The 17076-nt window shown below is 35.8% G+C and overlaps 2 protein-coding genes and 1 long non-coding RNA gene across 7 annotated transcripts; 1 reads left to right on the forward strand and 2 right to left on the reverse strand.

The window, feature by feature from the left end:
* Nucleotides 1-462: 462 nt before the first annotated feature.
* On the reverse strand, nt 463-4546 carry LOC113281739. Of its 3 annotated transcripts, none has more exons than XR_003326340.1 (4): nt 3948-4546; nt 1786-2012; nt 1377-1595; nt 463-766 (listed from the first exon to the last, which is right to left on the reverse strand). It is a non-coding gene; the product is annotated as an uncharacterized LOC113281739 (long non-coding RNA). The 3 variants fall into 3 exon arrangements; XR_003326339.1 differs by having other exon boundaries at nt 473-1282; XR_003326338.1 differs by having other exon boundaries at nt 473-1595.
* A 659-nt stretch (nt 4547-5205) lies between these two features.
* Nucleotides 5206-9718, reverse strand: LOC113277472 (cell division topological specificity factor homolog, chloroplastic-like). 2 transcript variants are annotated; one of them, XR_003324949.1, is made up of 5 exons: nt 8770-9607; nt 7664-8590; nt 7522-7563; nt 6226-6383; nt 5206-5371 (listed from the first exon to the last, which is right to left on the reverse strand). XR_003324949.1 is itself a non-coding variant. In XM_026526560.1 (2 exons), exons 1-2 carry the CDS (start codon nt 9687-9689, stop codon nt 8156-8158), a joined length of 501 nt encoding a protein of 166 aa, XP_026382345.1. In that variant the 5' UTR covers nt 9690-9718; the 3' UTR covers nt 7746-8155. The 2 variants fall into 2 exon arrangements, 1 of the variants encoding a protein (XP_026382345.1); XM_026526560.1 differs by lacking the exons at nt 5206-5371; nt 6226-6383; nt 7522-7563; nt 8770-9607 and adding an exon at nt 9624-9718 and having other exon boundaries at nt 7746-8590.
* Nucleotides 9719-9962: 244 nt separating this feature from the next.
* Nucleotides 9963-13220, forward strand: LOC113281740. Of its 2 annotated transcripts, none has more exons than XM_026530561.1 (7): nt 9963-10321; nt 11099-11210; nt 11863-12022; nt 12119-12267; nt 12385-12536; nt 12730-12844; nt 12979-13220. In XM_026530561.1, the coding sequence occupies exons 1-7, from the start codon at nt 9993-9995 to the stop codon at nt 13111-13113; spliced, it is 1152 nt and encodes a 383-aa protein (XP_026386346.1). In that variant the 5' UTR covers nt 9963-9992; the 3' UTR covers nt 13114-13220. The 2 variants fall into 2 exon arrangements, with proteins under 2 accessions (XP_026386346.1, XP_026386347.1); XM_026530562.1 differs by having other exon boundaries at nt 11872-12022.
* The last annotated feature ends 3856 nt before the right edge of the window (nt 13221-17076 follow it).

Below are 17076 nucleotides of genomic sequence, written 5' to 3' on the forward strand. Positions count from 1 at the left end.
AGTACTATAGTGCCATTCAATTCAGGGTTGGCATTAATTTTCCCAAACCCCATCGCACATGACTTTGTAGTAGTAGTACTTACCCGAAATGTTCAGCCACATAAAGATGAGTCTGTGTCCGATAAAGAGTCAGTTTACTGCACTCCGACTCAGTGTTTAGTGGGCATCCGTTCTCTGATATGTAGTGCTTCATTTGGCACCTTGGACCAAGAATAATTTTATCCTTTTTGGCTTCTATTAAAAGGGGTTGAAGTTAATACATGCACCCATCATGATTCTGGATCAGGTTGGTTCTATTTGGATAACGAAATTCTTCGATTGTGAAAGGGGATGAGTCAACAAATTCACCATGTATGTCTATTCACTATTCAACCCGAATCTACCACAAGGCTAGTTAGCATACTGGTAATAAAGCTAACACCTAACAAAACACAGTAAAGAATCACTAAAAGTTTATACACATTTGGTTTGAATTACACTACTTCCAGGCCCAGATTAGGAGCGATGTAATGTTGGCATATACAAGTTCTATCAAACTTAAAAGCTACTGAGATACAATATTATCCTAAAAAAGAAATCATATCTGCAATCAGACACTAAATACTACTCCCAGTTATAAAAATGCAGAAATTAACCTGGGCAGTAAGCTTTGTGTGACACCTACACGTTGTTTACTTCGACCTTGAAGTTCCACCAGCCATTCAACCCATATGGGGCCATGACTTTCTTGTTCATTTCATGTATAAGTGTTTGTGGAGACTCTTCTCTATTTACAGGAAAGAAAGAAAGACATGTAGTTACTAATGTAGCATAATATTACCGGAGTACAAAGTATAAAACCCCGGAAATATCAAGAAAAGAACCAACTTCTTGTTAGCTTCTTGATGAGCATAGCTTGATGCAACAGCTAACAAAAATAGGGTTTAGAAGTTATATGATAAAGATGCCACAATGTTATTGTTATATGATAAAGATGCCACAATAGCATAGCTATTGTTATATGATAAAGATGCCACAATGTGGGGGTACTTTATGAACTAGCGAGAAAACTAGGGTTTAGAAGTTAGAACACTACATGGCATAAGAGACAAAATTTGCTTTCATTTATATCTGTCCATTACTAACTGAACTTTTCTTTTGAATGACCAGAAAGATGAAACAAGAATTTTAGAAACCTGGAAATGCTATGAACACTAGTTACCTATAACAGTCTCTTCCTACTCCGAGCGCCTAAATAATAGCATACCCCTCATTATCACCGGTGACAGAGGTGTCATAATGGCTAAACCAGCATAATTCAAATATCAATTGAGAGATTGTCAACCCTACAACACCAATCTAAAACCATATATAAATAAGATTAAAAAAAAAAGTACCTTGGATCAAACAGGATATCGTTCGCAGCAACAAGATGGTGTTTCCCATCCCTTGTTTTTGGTCGACATTGAAACATACAGCTGTAATAAGCATTCATATTAAATTAAAGTATCGTTGGTCCATAAACATCTAGAGCAAACATATGAACCTCATTTCATTTGCATTGGAATCAAGACACATCACAGCAACATGTTCACCCACTGATCCAACTGCATATCCTGCATGAAAGAATTAGAGAGCCAACATCAAAGACTTTCTTCAAGTACAATATGTAATTTTGATATGGTGACAGCACAATTACATCCCCGAGGTCGTAAACATATCAAGTTGCATTCATTTGTAAGATCTTCCTATATAAAAACAACAAGATCCCGTAGTTGAAAAATAAAATAAGGATAAGAGTGGTACCTTTAGAATTAGGAAACTAACCCACACAACTGACTGGATACTCCATGGAATATTATATTTCTAGTGGTCATATATTGTTTGATGTTCCTATTCCAACGGCCAAATGATATCCACATAAAGATATGGACTCTACCTCTGCACCAACAAGGCCTGAGTATACCATAGATTTTTCCGTGCACATATCCCATGATTTATTCTTTTGTTCAAACCTCCAGTAATCGCTTGATCTATAACGAGAGAAATCAGATCATTACACCTTATGTAAGTGGGCATTAAGCAGTCAGAGCTTCAAGGAATGCAAGGTACATTTTATCGTGATCAGATAACTTACAAATTTCCTCAGAATGTTCAACACACATATCATCGTAATCAATAACTTTATTTGGTTATCTGAACTACTGACACAAACATTAAACTTTAAGGAGATATGTGTCAAAAATAAATCTGTTAATGCATAATGATTAAGTTGTAGAGCAGTTAAAGGCAGAACTAGTTGTTGAAGATGTCTCCAGTTCAGCAAAAACAGTAACAAACGTGAATACTCAACAGTGGTTTCTTGGTGTAGTTCATGTAAGTTTTACCCATACGTCTATAACACAGACGAACCTAAATCATTTGATCTTCAAATAGTTTCATTGGCAATGGTGCTTCCTCAAGCATTCAATTTAATAAGAACCAAAAAGGATATGGCAACTGATGTGTGGAATCTGAAACTTGCAGGAAATCTACATGATGATGATAATAGTATAAAACAGGATCATGGAAATTAGGTTTCTTAGCTTTATTTTGTTTTGACCATTTACTATTCAACCAAAATGATGATTTCCCATTTAAGCAGCATTGGAACCCGAGAGCTATTCAGAGGTTTGTTTCTTTGCTAGGAGAGCTTGCAGCTGCAATCCTAACAATGTGGTGAGGAATCAGACCAATAGTTTGTTTCATGTACAGTTTCAGCTTGTTCGAACCTGTTTGGGCACGATGAGGAATCGATAATTAGTTACCTAATTGAGACTTGCTCGGTTTTAGTTGGTGTATGCACAATTTTTTTGAAAATATAATTGTGATTGTGTAGTGCAAGCATTTCTGAAACTCTCCATGTGGGAGAGGGGGAAGATGAAAGTAGAAAAAGAAGATCTAGATCTTGCTTCCTTGCACTATATGGTGGATACTGTGATTAAAGAGGGATGCTATGATTTCTTCCAAAAGCAGAAGAATACTGTGATATCCATTTTCTAATCTATTATTGATGTAAAACGTGTAAGTGTAAGATTTTCAGGGGATCATCTTATAACATGTGAGTGGTAAATTAAAAAGCTGTAAGGCTGTAACGTATACTTATTGCTTGATTAGCCTGGTTCATGTTATTTCAGAAGTGCTTCAGCTAGCTTTTCAGTGAAAATTTTGCCTTTGTGTAAGCTAAAAAGATCTCCATAACAAGAATTTTCATGACCGGCGCACTTCTAAGTGGGCAAGATGAAGAGGTAAAAGAAGTATGGTTTGCATGTCACAAGGGTTCATGCAGCTAGCAAAGTCAACTTAATCAGATTTCCCGAATGTGTTCAGTAAAAGGAAATTTCTGTTGATGATTGAAGTTCAGAAAGTAATGAAACAACAAATGACTATGTTTTAAGTCTGCAGACTGAAACTGTACTTGTTATGGTTGGGATGCAATGCATAAAAAGAATAGGTTACAGGTTTGGTATCTAAAAACAAAACCAAGCTTAAGTAAACTGCAGATTTCACATAAATAGGATACATACAAACTGCAAATATTACTCTCTGCCACCGTATGAGCTATATCTACAAGTTTCACATAAAATTTACCTACAAATATTCCATTAACCCTTTTCTACCTTTTTAGAAACCCTACAATGACACCACCAACCATGCTCAAACGACAATTTATATTTCACTCAAAAAACAAGTTACAAGAAAACCACATTCTCTACCATGAATCAGCTACCCACAGTTTGCTATATCTACATGTATATTGAAGATTTCATAAATCCAAACGTTCCATTAAACTTCACAAGTTCAAATCATCAAACCTATTATGGGGATACAAAACCAGAAAACTAGAACCTAAAGCATGAAAAATCACTGCCCAATAATAGCCTGAAAAAGAAAAATGAAGTAACCAAGGCAAAAGGTAAGCAACAAACCCTCCAAGCAAACAATCAGAACCAACGCTGAACGCAATAGATTTATCCTGGAAACAGCATCAAAGAAGTCCCACTTCTAATGGCATTTCTGACCTAAGTTTAGAGGTACCCACTCCACATCATATGATCGAAGATTCTGAAGATTGAATCTACCAGAAAAGGTCAGTTGGGGATACAAAATTGAAACCCAGATACTGTCCAGTTTCCAAGATTACTCGCAGTCTATCCCAAGAGGAGATAAGTAGATTGTTGAATTAAAAGCAAAGCAAACTTTAGAAATTGCATCTCTAATTTCAATCTTTAAACATTTTCCTTCCATCTAAACCAACTGCGAACAGTTTTCCCCTCATTGAAACAAATTGGAAATTGTAGCTAATTTAGATCTTCAAAAGTTTTCCCTAATGGCCTAATCTTCCCAATTGAACGAGGAGTGGGAGATTTTAAATTAGATGACACGATGGGGGTGATGAACGACCACGAGAGGCAGCTTCAGTGGACAATAACCAAGCGGGACTAGCCTATGCTGCCCAGCCTAGTCGGCCATGAGCCTCACTCTCGTCTCCATGAGCCTCACTCTCGTCTTTGAGGTCAGCGGATTGTGTCTCCATTTAAAATAGGATCCCAAAAATTTCTTTCCATTAGAACAAAAAACAAAAAAAAAGTACAGTGCATCGCTTGCTTCAGTTGGCAATTACCAGGGTAGCTGAGTACTTTTTTAACTGAAAAAAGCAACACAAATTCTTATCATTAGCAAAACTTGCAACAAACTTACGTACAAACTTTCATGTTCTGGAGAATTTCCCAACTTGTTCCAGACCTAAACATTTTAAATTTACTTGGTTATATTTTTCTTCGGATTTGAGATGAGTTATGAAGCAGAGAATTACTGTGTTCACTCATCAGGAACGAAGAAATTGAACTTGACATCAACAGAGCCAGTGGTTTCACCAGTATCTTTGTACTCGATGTTTGTTATGGATCCATGCTTAGGGCTGCACAACTGGTAGGGTGGGTAGGATATGGTCTATACCCGCCACCCTACCCGTTTACTGGCGGATAAGAAAATTTTTACCCGCCACCCTACCCGCCATTAAATGGGTAAGATCCTACCCAACCCATTCTCTGGCGGGTCGAGTAGGGTAGGGTGGCGGGTATAACCGTCTATATCACCTGCAATACAAAATTTCAAGCCTGCTCCTGCCATCTCAACAGAACCTCAACCACAAGTATAAACATGTAAAGAAGACCAACGATGAATTTAGAAACAAAAGCATAACCATAAAAAATGTACAAACAAAAATATTCTCAAGAAAAGAGTTGTATTCTTCATATAACAGTATCATCACCAAAAGCTCTTCATATTGACCTTCTTCTTCAATCATCATCTACGATGATGGAATAAGTACTAAGATCACCAAATAAATCTGCATACAAGTTATCTCTTGTTAGATTCAGTCATAATAGTGAACGATTTGATTCAAAGTTCAGTCATAATACCAACATCAAGTAAGAGATATCACAACATCCTACTATGGAATACAATATCACAACAAGTTCAGACTTTTGGTTCAGTCACAATATCAAGTAATATCACAATATCAAGTGTTGTTTTAAAGATATTTATAAGTATACACATGCATAAGTTTCCCAAATTTTAGTGAAATATCACATTGCTGCTCTCGACAATTTCTGATATCATAAAATCTAAAATTTAGGTTGGATACACCCTAGAGGTTCCATGGTAGGCTAGTTTACCCTGTATTGAAGCTCGATTTTACATAGACCAATATGGAGGGGAGAATGACGTCTGGATTGCCAAAACACTATACAGGTTTTTATATAAATATATTTACTACTAACATTTTTGTTTGTTTGTTTGCTTAGTGAACTAAGTACTCATTCAACATATATAATCACTAATCAGGTTGCCAGATGTGAGTAACAATACTAATCTGGAGCTGGTAAAATTAGACTTCAACACATGCCAAGAACAGTATCAGCTCGAGTGGCTCAACGTACAAAAGTAAGCAACTAAAGTTGTGACAAATTATCAACTGAGCACGGTAGCGTGTTTCCGTTTAACATGCAAGTTCCTTGACTAGAAATGGAAAGTTCTAAACAACATTCAAACTTCCACCAGTACTTCCCACAAAAAAGCACAAATGGATACAGACAGATAAAGAAAATGCCAACTAAGTCGTTTCGCAAACATAGTGAAGACAGATTAAGAAAAGCAAACAAAAGAGTAAGGAAACCCAAATGTAGGAAAGTTGTATACCTGATTCTAAGACGTCATCCTCCTTCTCTTCAGCTCCAAATGTAGATGGATCCATGTCAATCGGTGTCCTTAACCATGGTAAAACTTAATAGTTCAAAGCCTAAGCAGATTGCAAGTGAGGGAAAATGGTCACCAGCATCGTTTCTCTTAAGAAATATCTGTATGCATAATCAAATAGATGAAGCAAAGAGTTAATACACAATAAATCAGGGCAGCCACATAGCAATCTAATTCAAAACACTTACATTATGGAAAACCAAGTATAATCAAATAGATGAAGCAAACAGGGTTTTATATAACAAAGCAAACAAACCCAAGCAAAAGAATACAGAGAAATCCTAATTCCCACGTTCTATTTCAGTAGTATAGGGTTTTTCATAAAAATCTCAAAATCAGTTACTGATATAAAATAGAAAATCTAGGTTTGTACTAATCAACGAAAGTAGTAATAGAGAATATCAGTGTGTACTAATCCAATCAAGAGTTGTAGTAATGATAGCAGCAACTTAAAAGTGGACGGATAATAAACCCCAATAGTTTCAGGACCTTATTCTCTTGCAACCCAAAGGTACAATGAGCAAAAGACAATGAAAGCACAGTGAGTCCCATTATAACCTAGAAACTCTACAAGGTTAACCATGGTAAAACTAGTATGATAAGAATCACCAATTGAGTGAAAGAAGACAAACCCACTCCAAGTACTACTAGACCAGTTGCCACAACAAGCACAGAAAATTGAAACGGTTTTATTCTTCTAAAAAAAGACGAAATCACCACATTTTATACACAACACCGAACTGACATAATATGTGGAATAGAAACGAACACTACAAGATCCTAGTTACTGAATCATAGCATACAATGAATCTATTAACAGAAAGAAGAAAGATGATTTACATTCCAAAAGAAAACGAAGCAACCAGCATGTGAAAACTAATATCATAAGAACCTTATGACATATTACCTTCACATCATACCATGAATGACCTTTAACAGTTTTACTCATCAACCACTATTTCAAAGAATCCATAAGTAATTACTAGAAAGAGTAAGATACAATATGATCAGTAGACATCCTATATCATCAGTAGTAGTCTAATTAGTTAAAAAGTAACCCCTCAATCCCAGAATCGTAAGCTTACTCATAATTGGGGCGTGATAGCCGTTTTTGATAACATTAGAAGATCACTAACTAAATTAAAAACAACTTTTAGTAAATCCCAAAATCAATTTAGAAAAACCTAGAAATTACTTCAAATAACTTCGCAATTAACTTCGAATCAGAAAGAAACCAACCTTTGATGAATTTGGAATTGTACTTCAACTCGAGGTCGTATCCTGCCACATGCATGAAACAGTAAAAACCCTAATATTTTTTCAATCAATTTAACGGAAAAAAATAAAATGAAACAGAATCAACTTTGAAGTTGGATCTTACCTTGAACCAACCGATTAAAGGGTTTTAAACGAGACCTTGAAAGATGAACATGAGATCGAGTAAGGTAGAGGAGAAATGGTTGAAGGAGAATACTGCAACCAAATTTTTTGATAACGAAAAGTTTATTTCACAAAAGAAACGCAGTAAGACATTTTGTTTGTTGAAGAAAATCCATTTACTTTGTAATTTATCCCTATTATGTTTTAAAATAACAAAAAAATAGGCAGGAGGAGAAAACAATACAAGGGTTACTTTGTCTTTTCAGTATTAGACGGGTAGGCGGGTAAGGTAGGATAATTTCGAGCTTTATCCGTCACCCTACCCATCTAACGGCGGTTAAGAAAATCTTTACCCGTTACCCTACCCGCCAAATAGTGGGTAGGATAGGATACGGTTAAAACACGGGCGGGTAGGGTAGGGTTGGCGGATATGGGTAGGGTATGTGCACCCCTATCCATGCTCATCCTTGAACTGATATTCAGGTTTGACTCTTCAAACAGGCACGGTAACCGAGTAAAAAGTTCCAAGCTCGGGATCTGTTGAAACACTAAGCTGAACTTTATCTTGTGAATCTATAATCACAAAATCAGATAATACACAGATGATTTTGCTGATGATCTTCTCCTTTGCTTTATCGCTTACTTCACATTGATCCGAAAAAAGTACCATTTTCAAACGCTGCTTGGCAATGTATGCGTTGGAGTTCTTTCTTCTTGCTGGTTGAACCGATGGGAATAAAACCTTCCACGCTAAGTTTAAACGCTCTGAGAAGCTCATGTTAATCGCTCCGAGAAGCAAATTTTCTGCTTGTGGAACTATGGGTTCTGGGGAGACCTTGTTTTCTCCCGTGATCCGAAATGACTGTGGCGGTCGGGAAACGATCTTAAGTACGCCTGATTTTCCAGTGAGAGAAGTATTGAACCCTACCTGCAATGTTTCACAATGAAAGACAAAATGAGAAAGTTGATTACCATTACTGAATAACTAAGCCTGCATTCCTGCTTTCTCATAATCAAAAGTTTTTAAGAAACTCTACTTGACAGAAACTACGCAGACATATTTTTTAGCAAAATATACTAAAGTAAGACTTGTCAACACCAGCCTACCATTCTGTCGGGTAGTTGATTTCATTCTTTCTCCATTAAGAACAAATTTTATAAAAGAAACAAGTTCCATGAGTTTCGGCTTCATTCAAAAATCTCCAGTCGCCCACCTGGTCTCTGTACAAACATTATGCATTTCCTGACCCCTAAAGCTGGCCAACTACCTATTAGTTCGAAACACTTTGATACATCTAACGTATACTTTCTTGAACTATGTTAAACGTGAACATTTAACGTATACAAAATACTGCCTCTAATCCTATATGCAGCCAGACCTTACAGGAAGATGAATAAAGCATCACAAGGAAGAAAAAAGTGGCAATTGGAAACTTCTTTGCAACACGAGCCTTATATTCTGCAGTCTAAAAGTGGAGCTTTTAATGTCATTAACAAGTGCAATCAGAAATTTTAGATGGATAACAATTAAGCTTCATAATTTAAATGAACATGAAAATTTTATAGCTTTTCATTGAAGAAACAATATTGTTGGTATGGAAGCGGGATACAGACTAATTCAACATAAACCAATTACGTATAGAAGCACATTCATGGAGTGTTCTGTTTCAATATCCAAGCTTCTATAAACAAGTTCTCACAACAACACATTAAGAAATGAAGACTAGGATTGGTAAGATTAGCCGTCTAAGATGGTGAAAGACCCAAACGACCAGTATAAATGCCGAGTCCAAGTTCAGTTATGTACAGAAAATTCTAATCACATGAAGCCCCAGATTGCTGGAAATAAGAAGAGATTCGGTTGATCTCACCCAAAATTGTTTTCAACATAAAAATTTCAAGCTTGAATTTTGAATAAACCTAAATTGAAAGTGACTAACTGTAACAACAAACAAACTAACCTTAGAAGTTGAACGATAACTTCGTAGTGGATTTGACTGAACCCTAAAATTTCCTGAAGTCGCCATTTTCTTGTCTTCTCCTGATCTCACGCCAATTCATCTGTCACTAGTTGTAAATTCATTCCTAGGGTAATAACCTTTTCCCTTCAAAGGGTATTTTAGGCATTTTAAATATCATTAATCTGATGTGGTACACTGTATTAATATACTCGTGTAGTATAACATCATTGACTAATTAAAATATTTGCCTAGAGATGTGCATTTTCAATGAGAGATGATAAATTACATAATAGGTGTATCGTAAGACGATACTCCACAATCTTAGGTACTTTACTAAAACCTGCAGAAGAAGAAAGAAAAGAACTGAGAATGGGGAGATGGGGAGTTCCTTCAAATCTCCTTAAAACCCTAATCTTAAAGACCTCACCTTTTAATTCATTCTGTTCCAATCATCAACTAACTCATCAACTACCGTTAATTTCAGGAATTGGAAAAAAGCAATTTTTTATCAATAGTTTTAGATTTCTATCTGCTAATCCTTGTCCAAGTAGCGATGTATATGACCAAGATTTTGTTAGTGGGGATTCTGATTTTAAGTCGAGGTATGGTGTGGAATCAAAGGAACAACAAGAAAAAGAAAATGATGACGAGGAAGAACGAGGAAAAATTCCAGTAAAAGCTTATTTTCTTTCTACCAGGTGTGTGTATCTTTGTTTCTCAGATTTCTGATTTTATTTTTCTTTTAATAGTATTGTGATATGGGTTTCGTCTGTAATGGTACTTTACACTCTGGGTTTCTTTTAATTTGAAATTTTGTTAGAATGATAATGTGTTTTAGGTTTGGGGATTGGGTTTCCATGGATTTTGGGTGCTGTCGTAATTGTTGGGGTTGAATGAAGCAAGGGTTTAGGCTAACTAATGCTTAATAGTTAATGCAGAACTAATAAAATTTGGATCTTGTTCATCCTTATTTGAGTTTCTTTGAGTTTGAGGTTCTGAAGTTTTAAACATGTGCATAGATTCTTACATATACGGATTTGGTGTGAGAAACTGAAACAAAGTTTTGATTCTGATTAATGAAACTCCCACTAGTTCTGATGTTGTAATCAAAGAGCTAATTTGTTCTGGGCAAAGTTCTAGCTGGGACGGTGTTGTTTAAAATGTATAGGGCAGGCGGTGTTGGAGCTGTGGCGCTAAATGATAACCTCCTTTCTGTGTAATGTGAACATTTAAAGCCTTAAATGTGTAGTTTTATGGGACAAATAATTGGTCCAAACAAGTCCATGCACCCATTTCTTTAGATTAGCGTCTTTCTGTTCTTTCATGTTTAGCATTGTTGGGCCTCTGAAAATCTCTTTGTATTTATCATATGCCATTGTAGTTTCTGATTTGTGATATACCTTTTCGCTCTAATTTTCTAACTGTCTGTCATTATCTCTATAGTTCTCTCAGCCTCTGAAATATGGTTTTTGTAGTATAAATTTGAAAAGCATGCAAGCTGAGAATTCAAGATATGTCCTTCCTGCTACTTCTCGCTCGACGAATTTTATCACACTCAGATATTGCAATTTCCCTTCAGAAACTACTGTAAGATGGTTCGAACTTTCTCCAGTTGATATTTTTATGTCTTGTTGTCCTGTTGAGCATCCCAATAGTTTCTTTATTGTATGAGATAAGAGACTTAAAGGAATGGAGTGTGTCCAAAGAGCTGGCTTCGGACAGAAACGCGTGGAAGTTAGCGGTCCACGTACCAGAACTATGACCAAGGGAGTTTGGTTAAGATTTGTCTAGGGGTGTTATTAGAGGCTAAAGATCATCAGACTAGTGACCCTGGATCAAGGATGTAGAGCTTAAGACTTTGGCCCCTAGGATCTATTAGTATAGTTTGTATCTGGATTTACTAGCATTATCGGTAGCATTACTATTATTATTTTTTATTACTTTTTTCCTATGTTTCTACATCGGTTTCATTTCTAGCCTACCCCAACTTGTTTGGGACTAAAGGCCTTGGTTATCGTTCTTGCTGCTGTTGTTGTTGGATGAGATGAGAATAACGTCGGGTCATATGGGTACTGGTAATTTAGTTTATTTGGCTAGTAAACTCCTGCAGCCTTAAGGGTAGAGTGTTTCATTTTGAGGTTTCAGAGGTCTATTATTTTTATTTCCAGTTTATAAATATGCTAATCTCTGCTCCACTATTTTTCTTTTCCATTTTGATGACATAAGAATGTTATTTTAGGGCGTCCAGATTAAAGAAAGTGGAAACGGCTATAGCTGCATGGTTGTTTTCCATTATGGATCTGCAGTTTTATTTAACGTTGAGGATCAAGAAGTTGATAATTATCTTGATATAGTTAGAAGACATGCTTCCGGATTGCTTCGAGAGATGAGAAAGGATGGTAAGTTTCTTCTTGGGGACTTCACCTAAAAGTTTGGCTTATACTGTTTCCATTGATTGTTATTTTTATTTATTTATTTATTTATTTTTAAATCAGATTATGCTGTAAAAGAAAAGCCAGAGCTGGAGGAGGACATGCAAGGAGGTCCTGACCATATTGTTCTTAAACATTTAGATGCTGATGGCATACGTGTTATTGGAAGCGTGCTTGGTCAAAGTATTGCCCTTGATTATTTTGTTTCACAGGTAGTCATCTCCAGATAGTCCCTCAGTTCTTTCTTGAACTTAATTTGTCTGCTGGAGACCTTATGAAGTTAATTTTTCAATGAACTGTTGTCTGTAAGCTATTACTTTTTCTGGCAGGTTGATGGATTAGTTGAGCAATTTACCCATATAAATCGAAGTATGGAAAAGACTGGTACCTTCACTATGAAAAGGAAGAAGCTTTTTCAGCTTGTAGGGAAGGCAAATTCACATCTTGCGGATGTCATTCTGAAAGTAGGTCTTTTTGATAGGTATGTTTCCATCCCTAATTCCAGCGATATCATCTTTACTTTTGGGAAAAGCTTTTGGGTCCCATCAATGTATTAACTATTTCCATTGTTGAGTATTGAATCCACCAGAATCAGTTTGTGAAGAAAGTACATTACAAATGTTGTTGTGTGTTGTAATTTGTAAACCTGTATGGCTGGTTTACACTTGTTACAGATCAGAAATTGCTTGGCGAGATGCGAAGTGTGCCCAAATACTGGAATACTTGCGAGAGGAGTATGAAGTCACACAACGATTTGGCAACCTTGATTTCAAATTGAAGTTTGTCGAGGTACTCATTCTTTTCGGTTTTCAGAAGTTCAGGAAGTTATTAAGTTTACGTCTTAAGACTCTCAGTATTCTGAACTGGAGTTTTGAAAATTTGCTTTAGGCGGAAACTAATTAGCTTGGATTCTTCCTTTGCAGCATAACATCCACTTTTTTCAAGAAGTTCTACAAAACAGAAGATCGGACCTCCTAGAGTGGTGCATCATTTTTTTATTAAGCATGGAAAATGTATTATCAATATATGAACTTATTCGTGAGTCTGCAACTCCATAGTGAAAATGTAGTCCAATTTTTTGCAGCAAAAAAATAATTTTTATGGTATCATTCTACTTTTTTTAAGTATAATGCATACATAATAGAGTTGGTTTCTGTACCTGCAATTCCTTTGTTCCCTATCTACTGCTGTGTTCTATCCGTTTTACTTGTTCATTTTTAAAAAAATAAATAGGAAAGCGATCTTTATTATAAATTAAAAGGATTGTTTTTCAACACTGCTAATAGGTTACATGGGATTTGATATCCTCCCTCAATAAACCGGTAGTCTCGATTATTTTTGTCCCGTTGGATTAGATAATTTATCCAAACAGGCATACTACACAAATAATCAAAAGAAATAATTTTAAACTTTGCAATTTTGTCTGCTAAAAGGTTTGCGTCTGACAATCTCCTTCTATGTGAATAAATATTTTTTCTTTCTCTATTGCCCACAGTACAAATCCAAGAAGGGATTTAGCCTCCGCCTGTGTCATATCACGTGATGGTCCTCAACTGTTTTAGGGGTAAGGCTAAGTCCTATGGGCTAGATTGAGCTGTTAGATTAGCAGAAAAGTGTTGCAGTTTTTTAGAAAAAAGTATTGTCTATTTGTTAACACTAGTTCTCTCTCCTAACAGTTGCTCGCACTTGAACTAACAGTGAGATGGTTGCGCTGAATGGTTCGGCGCCACAAAAATCAACTTTTCGCTGAATGGTTCAGCGCTCCTAGATTTATTTTTTGATCTGATGGCTGAGATGGTGGCGTTGAACCAAACAACGCTGAGACTGCTAATCTAGCTGCTAGATTAGCACTGTTATAGGACTTGGGAGGTTGTCCTATCTGACGTGGACTGCTAATCTAGCTGCTAGATTAGCACACCATAGGACTAAGCCTAACTCGAAATTGGATGTGAGCAGTGATAAGTTGGTTACTGTATAATTAACAGTTAAATAGTTATTTAATTAGTTTAATTAATTTTTGAGCAGTAATTACAAGAACACCCCTGCCACGGTAGGGAGGGCCGATCGAAGAAAAACAAAACGTCGCTGATTGCATAACGCGCTATACATCCTTTCTTTTTGTTGGAATAATATTTTTAGGAATATACATCGTTTTATTAGTTGCACCTGAAAATTAGTGGATGCATAAACCACAATATGGCTGCATAATGTGTCATGCATCTTTTGTGGTGGATTGCATGATTGTGCGTAAAAGGATAAACACCTCCGAATTTTTCGTAAAAACTCTAAATTTGAACTCTAAATATTTCCGACGAGATAAAATTTGTAAAGTTCCAAGGCAAGGATTTTTAGATATGTTATATTCTAGTTTGCTTGCCAATTATACCCCTAAAAAAATATGATACGTAAAGAGTTATAATAATTGGACTAAAAGAGTTGGGCATTTTTGGTTTTTTTTAATAGCAGTTATTTCCTATCTTTTTATCAAATTGCATATTTTTGTAAGGTTACAATTTACAAAAAAGTGGTCATAAAAGGGACTACTTCCTTTCGCGTCATCCGTTCGGTCGGCCCAGCTATTAGTAGTGGACGGTCAGGATGAGAGTTGAGATGTTATCTCGAGGTAGGTTTTTGTAAGGAAACTATTTAAGCAGCCTTGTGCTTACCAGGATGGCAGATGAAGTGTCGTCACTTTCAATGATAGCTTCATGAGAAGCGTAAGAGCATACATCATCTATTAAAAGGACAAAGGAGTTGATGAACAGTATTAAAGAACTATCTCAGCAGAATTCCACCATACAAACTGTGTTACTTCAGTTATTGAACAAGGACAGTCATAAAGAGGAAGATGCAGAGTCAGGAGCACATGGCTTCTCTGAAACACAAGATAAAGAGTCAAGTATTCGTTACAAGAATCAGTCTCACTATGACACTCATAGACCTTCAAAGCTAGATTTCCCCCAAGATTTGACCGGGAGAACCCAAGATGTTGGATCAAAATTTGTGAAAGGCTCTTCTCCATTAAGAGTACATGAAAAGTCTGAGAAGGTTGATACATATTCACTTTCTCTGGAGGGTAAAGCAGACTCTTGGTTTTGGGACTACCATACAGGTAAAGAATATATATCTTGGTCTCATTTATCTTTGGCTATTTGTACTCGTTTTGAAGATTTAGCAAATAATAATTACATGGGAGTGTTTAATAAGTTGATTCAAATTGCTAAGATGAAGGAATATTTTGAGAAGTTTGAAGCCTTGAAGGCTATTATGCTTATTAAAGACCTGCATCTCACTGAAGGCTATTTTGTGTTGAGTTTGATAAGTAGGTTGAAAGAATAGATTAAAAACATTCTTCAAATGTTTAAGCCTATCGTTCTATTGGAAGCATTCCACTTGGCCAAGCTGCAAGAACTCTATGTTGTTGTTGATGGACAACAGAGAAAGAACAAGTCTAGTTACAAACCTCAACCCACCACCACTCATTTTCCATCATCTTCGAAAAACAACTCACTTGTTCCAACAAAAACTACCTTTACTAAACCCCATTTTCAACCACGAGATACTACTCTAAGACCTAACTACCCTCCTATAAAGAATTTATCATATGAACAAATGCAGGATGGAAGAAATAAGGGGCTTTTTTTCAATTGTGATGACCCATTCAGACCTATACATAGGTGTAAGCAATTCTTTATGTTGTTAACTAAAGAAGTAGAAGAAGAGGAAGAGCCAGTAATTTGACACAATGATGAGGAGAAAATTGAAGATTCACCAGTAGAATCAGATATGGGAATTTCAGTACATGCCCTTACTGGCAATACTAGTGGTGAAACTATTAGGATACCTAGCTATATCAAGAAAAAGTTCGTCTCCATCTTGGCAGCACACACAACTTCATTAATACCATCTTAGCTCAACAATTAGAATGTAGAGTGAAACCCACATCTCAACTTCTGTTGACATTGGTCAGTGAGGATAAAACAATCGGCTCAAAAGTATGTAATCAATTACAGTGGTTAATGAAAGGCGAAAAGTTTTCTATGGAGCTGAGATTAATACTACTTGGAGATTGTGACATGGTGTTAGGATTTGATTGACGCAGAACACTTGGGGATGTGATGTTCAACTTTGAGAAGTTATTTATCAGTTTGACATGGTGTTAGATCGTGATAAACAGATTCTATATAAGAGATAATAAAGGTAAAAATAGAATAGTATCCACTATACTCTCTAGTGTTATTCATTTCTTAAAAATCTTTATTAGCAAGAATACAACAGCAGTCCAAGCAAGTTAATGCAAGTTTATATGATCTTGATATCATTCATCGATGCAATGCCAGATGTTCCATTGTTTTCCAGAGCTAGAGATTTCCTTCATAGTCTTGTTCTGTGACCTTGTCAGAAATGTTTGTTAATATATTTTCCTTTTCTTTTTTCTTTTTTCTTTTTTTCTTTTTTGTAAAGACCTTGTCAGACGTGAAATATTATTATATCATAATGTAATTGATTTGTTGACAAAAAAAAATAATTAATATGGCGATGTGTAATTGCTAGAACCTTTATGGATGTTTCACGAATATGTTTCATAGTTTGTATCTAGAAATTTTCTTAACTTTCACATAAAGCATGTGTAAAACAAACGAATGAGAGAGAACTTCCATCCATGGTGTTTGATACTAGAAACCAACCCCCGTAGCTTCGCTGCGTATTTTCTACCGTGGTTGTTTCTACTTTAGACGGGATTATCTATCTTCCGGTTTCTTCTTTCAAGGTATGTGATGGGATGTAGATACTATCACTTTAAGTTACTCTCTCTCTTCCTCGTAATTTTTTGCTCTTTATTGGTGATTTTGTTCACTTACTTGTAATGTTGGGACTGGAATGTTGGATGCTTAATAAGTTCTACTATGTTTTACTTTATTTAAGCATGAAATGAAAGTTTCTCATACTTTATAGTCATTAAAATTTGAACTTTTTCTTAATTTTTGATTGTTTGGTCTTATATTTTTATTCAAAGGTTT

Source organism: Papaver somniferum, chromosome 5, assembly GCF_003573695.1.
Source record: "Papaver somniferum cultivar HN1 chromosome 5, ASM357369v1, whole genome shotgun sequence".
In the NCBI taxonomy this organism is placed as follows: Eukaryota; Viridiplantae; Streptophyta; class Magnoliopsida; order Ranunculales; family Papaveraceae; genus Papaver; species Papaver somniferum.

What these genes read in the sequence shown, in the direction of transcription:
- LOC113277472 (XM_026526560.1), bottom strand. Translation starts at nt 9,689, where the DNA reads ATGGCGACTTCAGGAAATTTTAGGGTTCAGTCAAATCCACTACGAAGT. An exon ending in GTTATCGTTCAACTTCTAAG is followed by an intron (nt 8,591 to 9,623) that starts GTTAGTTTGTTT and finishes GAAACATTGCAG; the next exon opens with GTAGGGTTCAATACTTCTCT.
- LOC113281740 (XM_026530561.1), top strand. Translation starts at nt 9,993, where the DNA reads ATGGGGAGATGGGGAGTTCCTTCAAATCTCCTTAAAACCCTAATCTTA. An exon ending in ATTTCCCTTCAGAAACTACT is followed by an intron (nt 11,211 to 11,862) that starts GTAAGATGGTTC and finishes ATGTTATTTTAG; the next exon opens with GGCGTCCAGATTAAAGAAAG. An exon ending in AAAGTAGGTCTTTTTGATAG is followed by an intron (nt 12,537 to 12,729) that starts GTATGTTTCCAT and finishes CACTTGTTACAG; the next exon opens with ATCAGAAATTGCTTGGCGAG.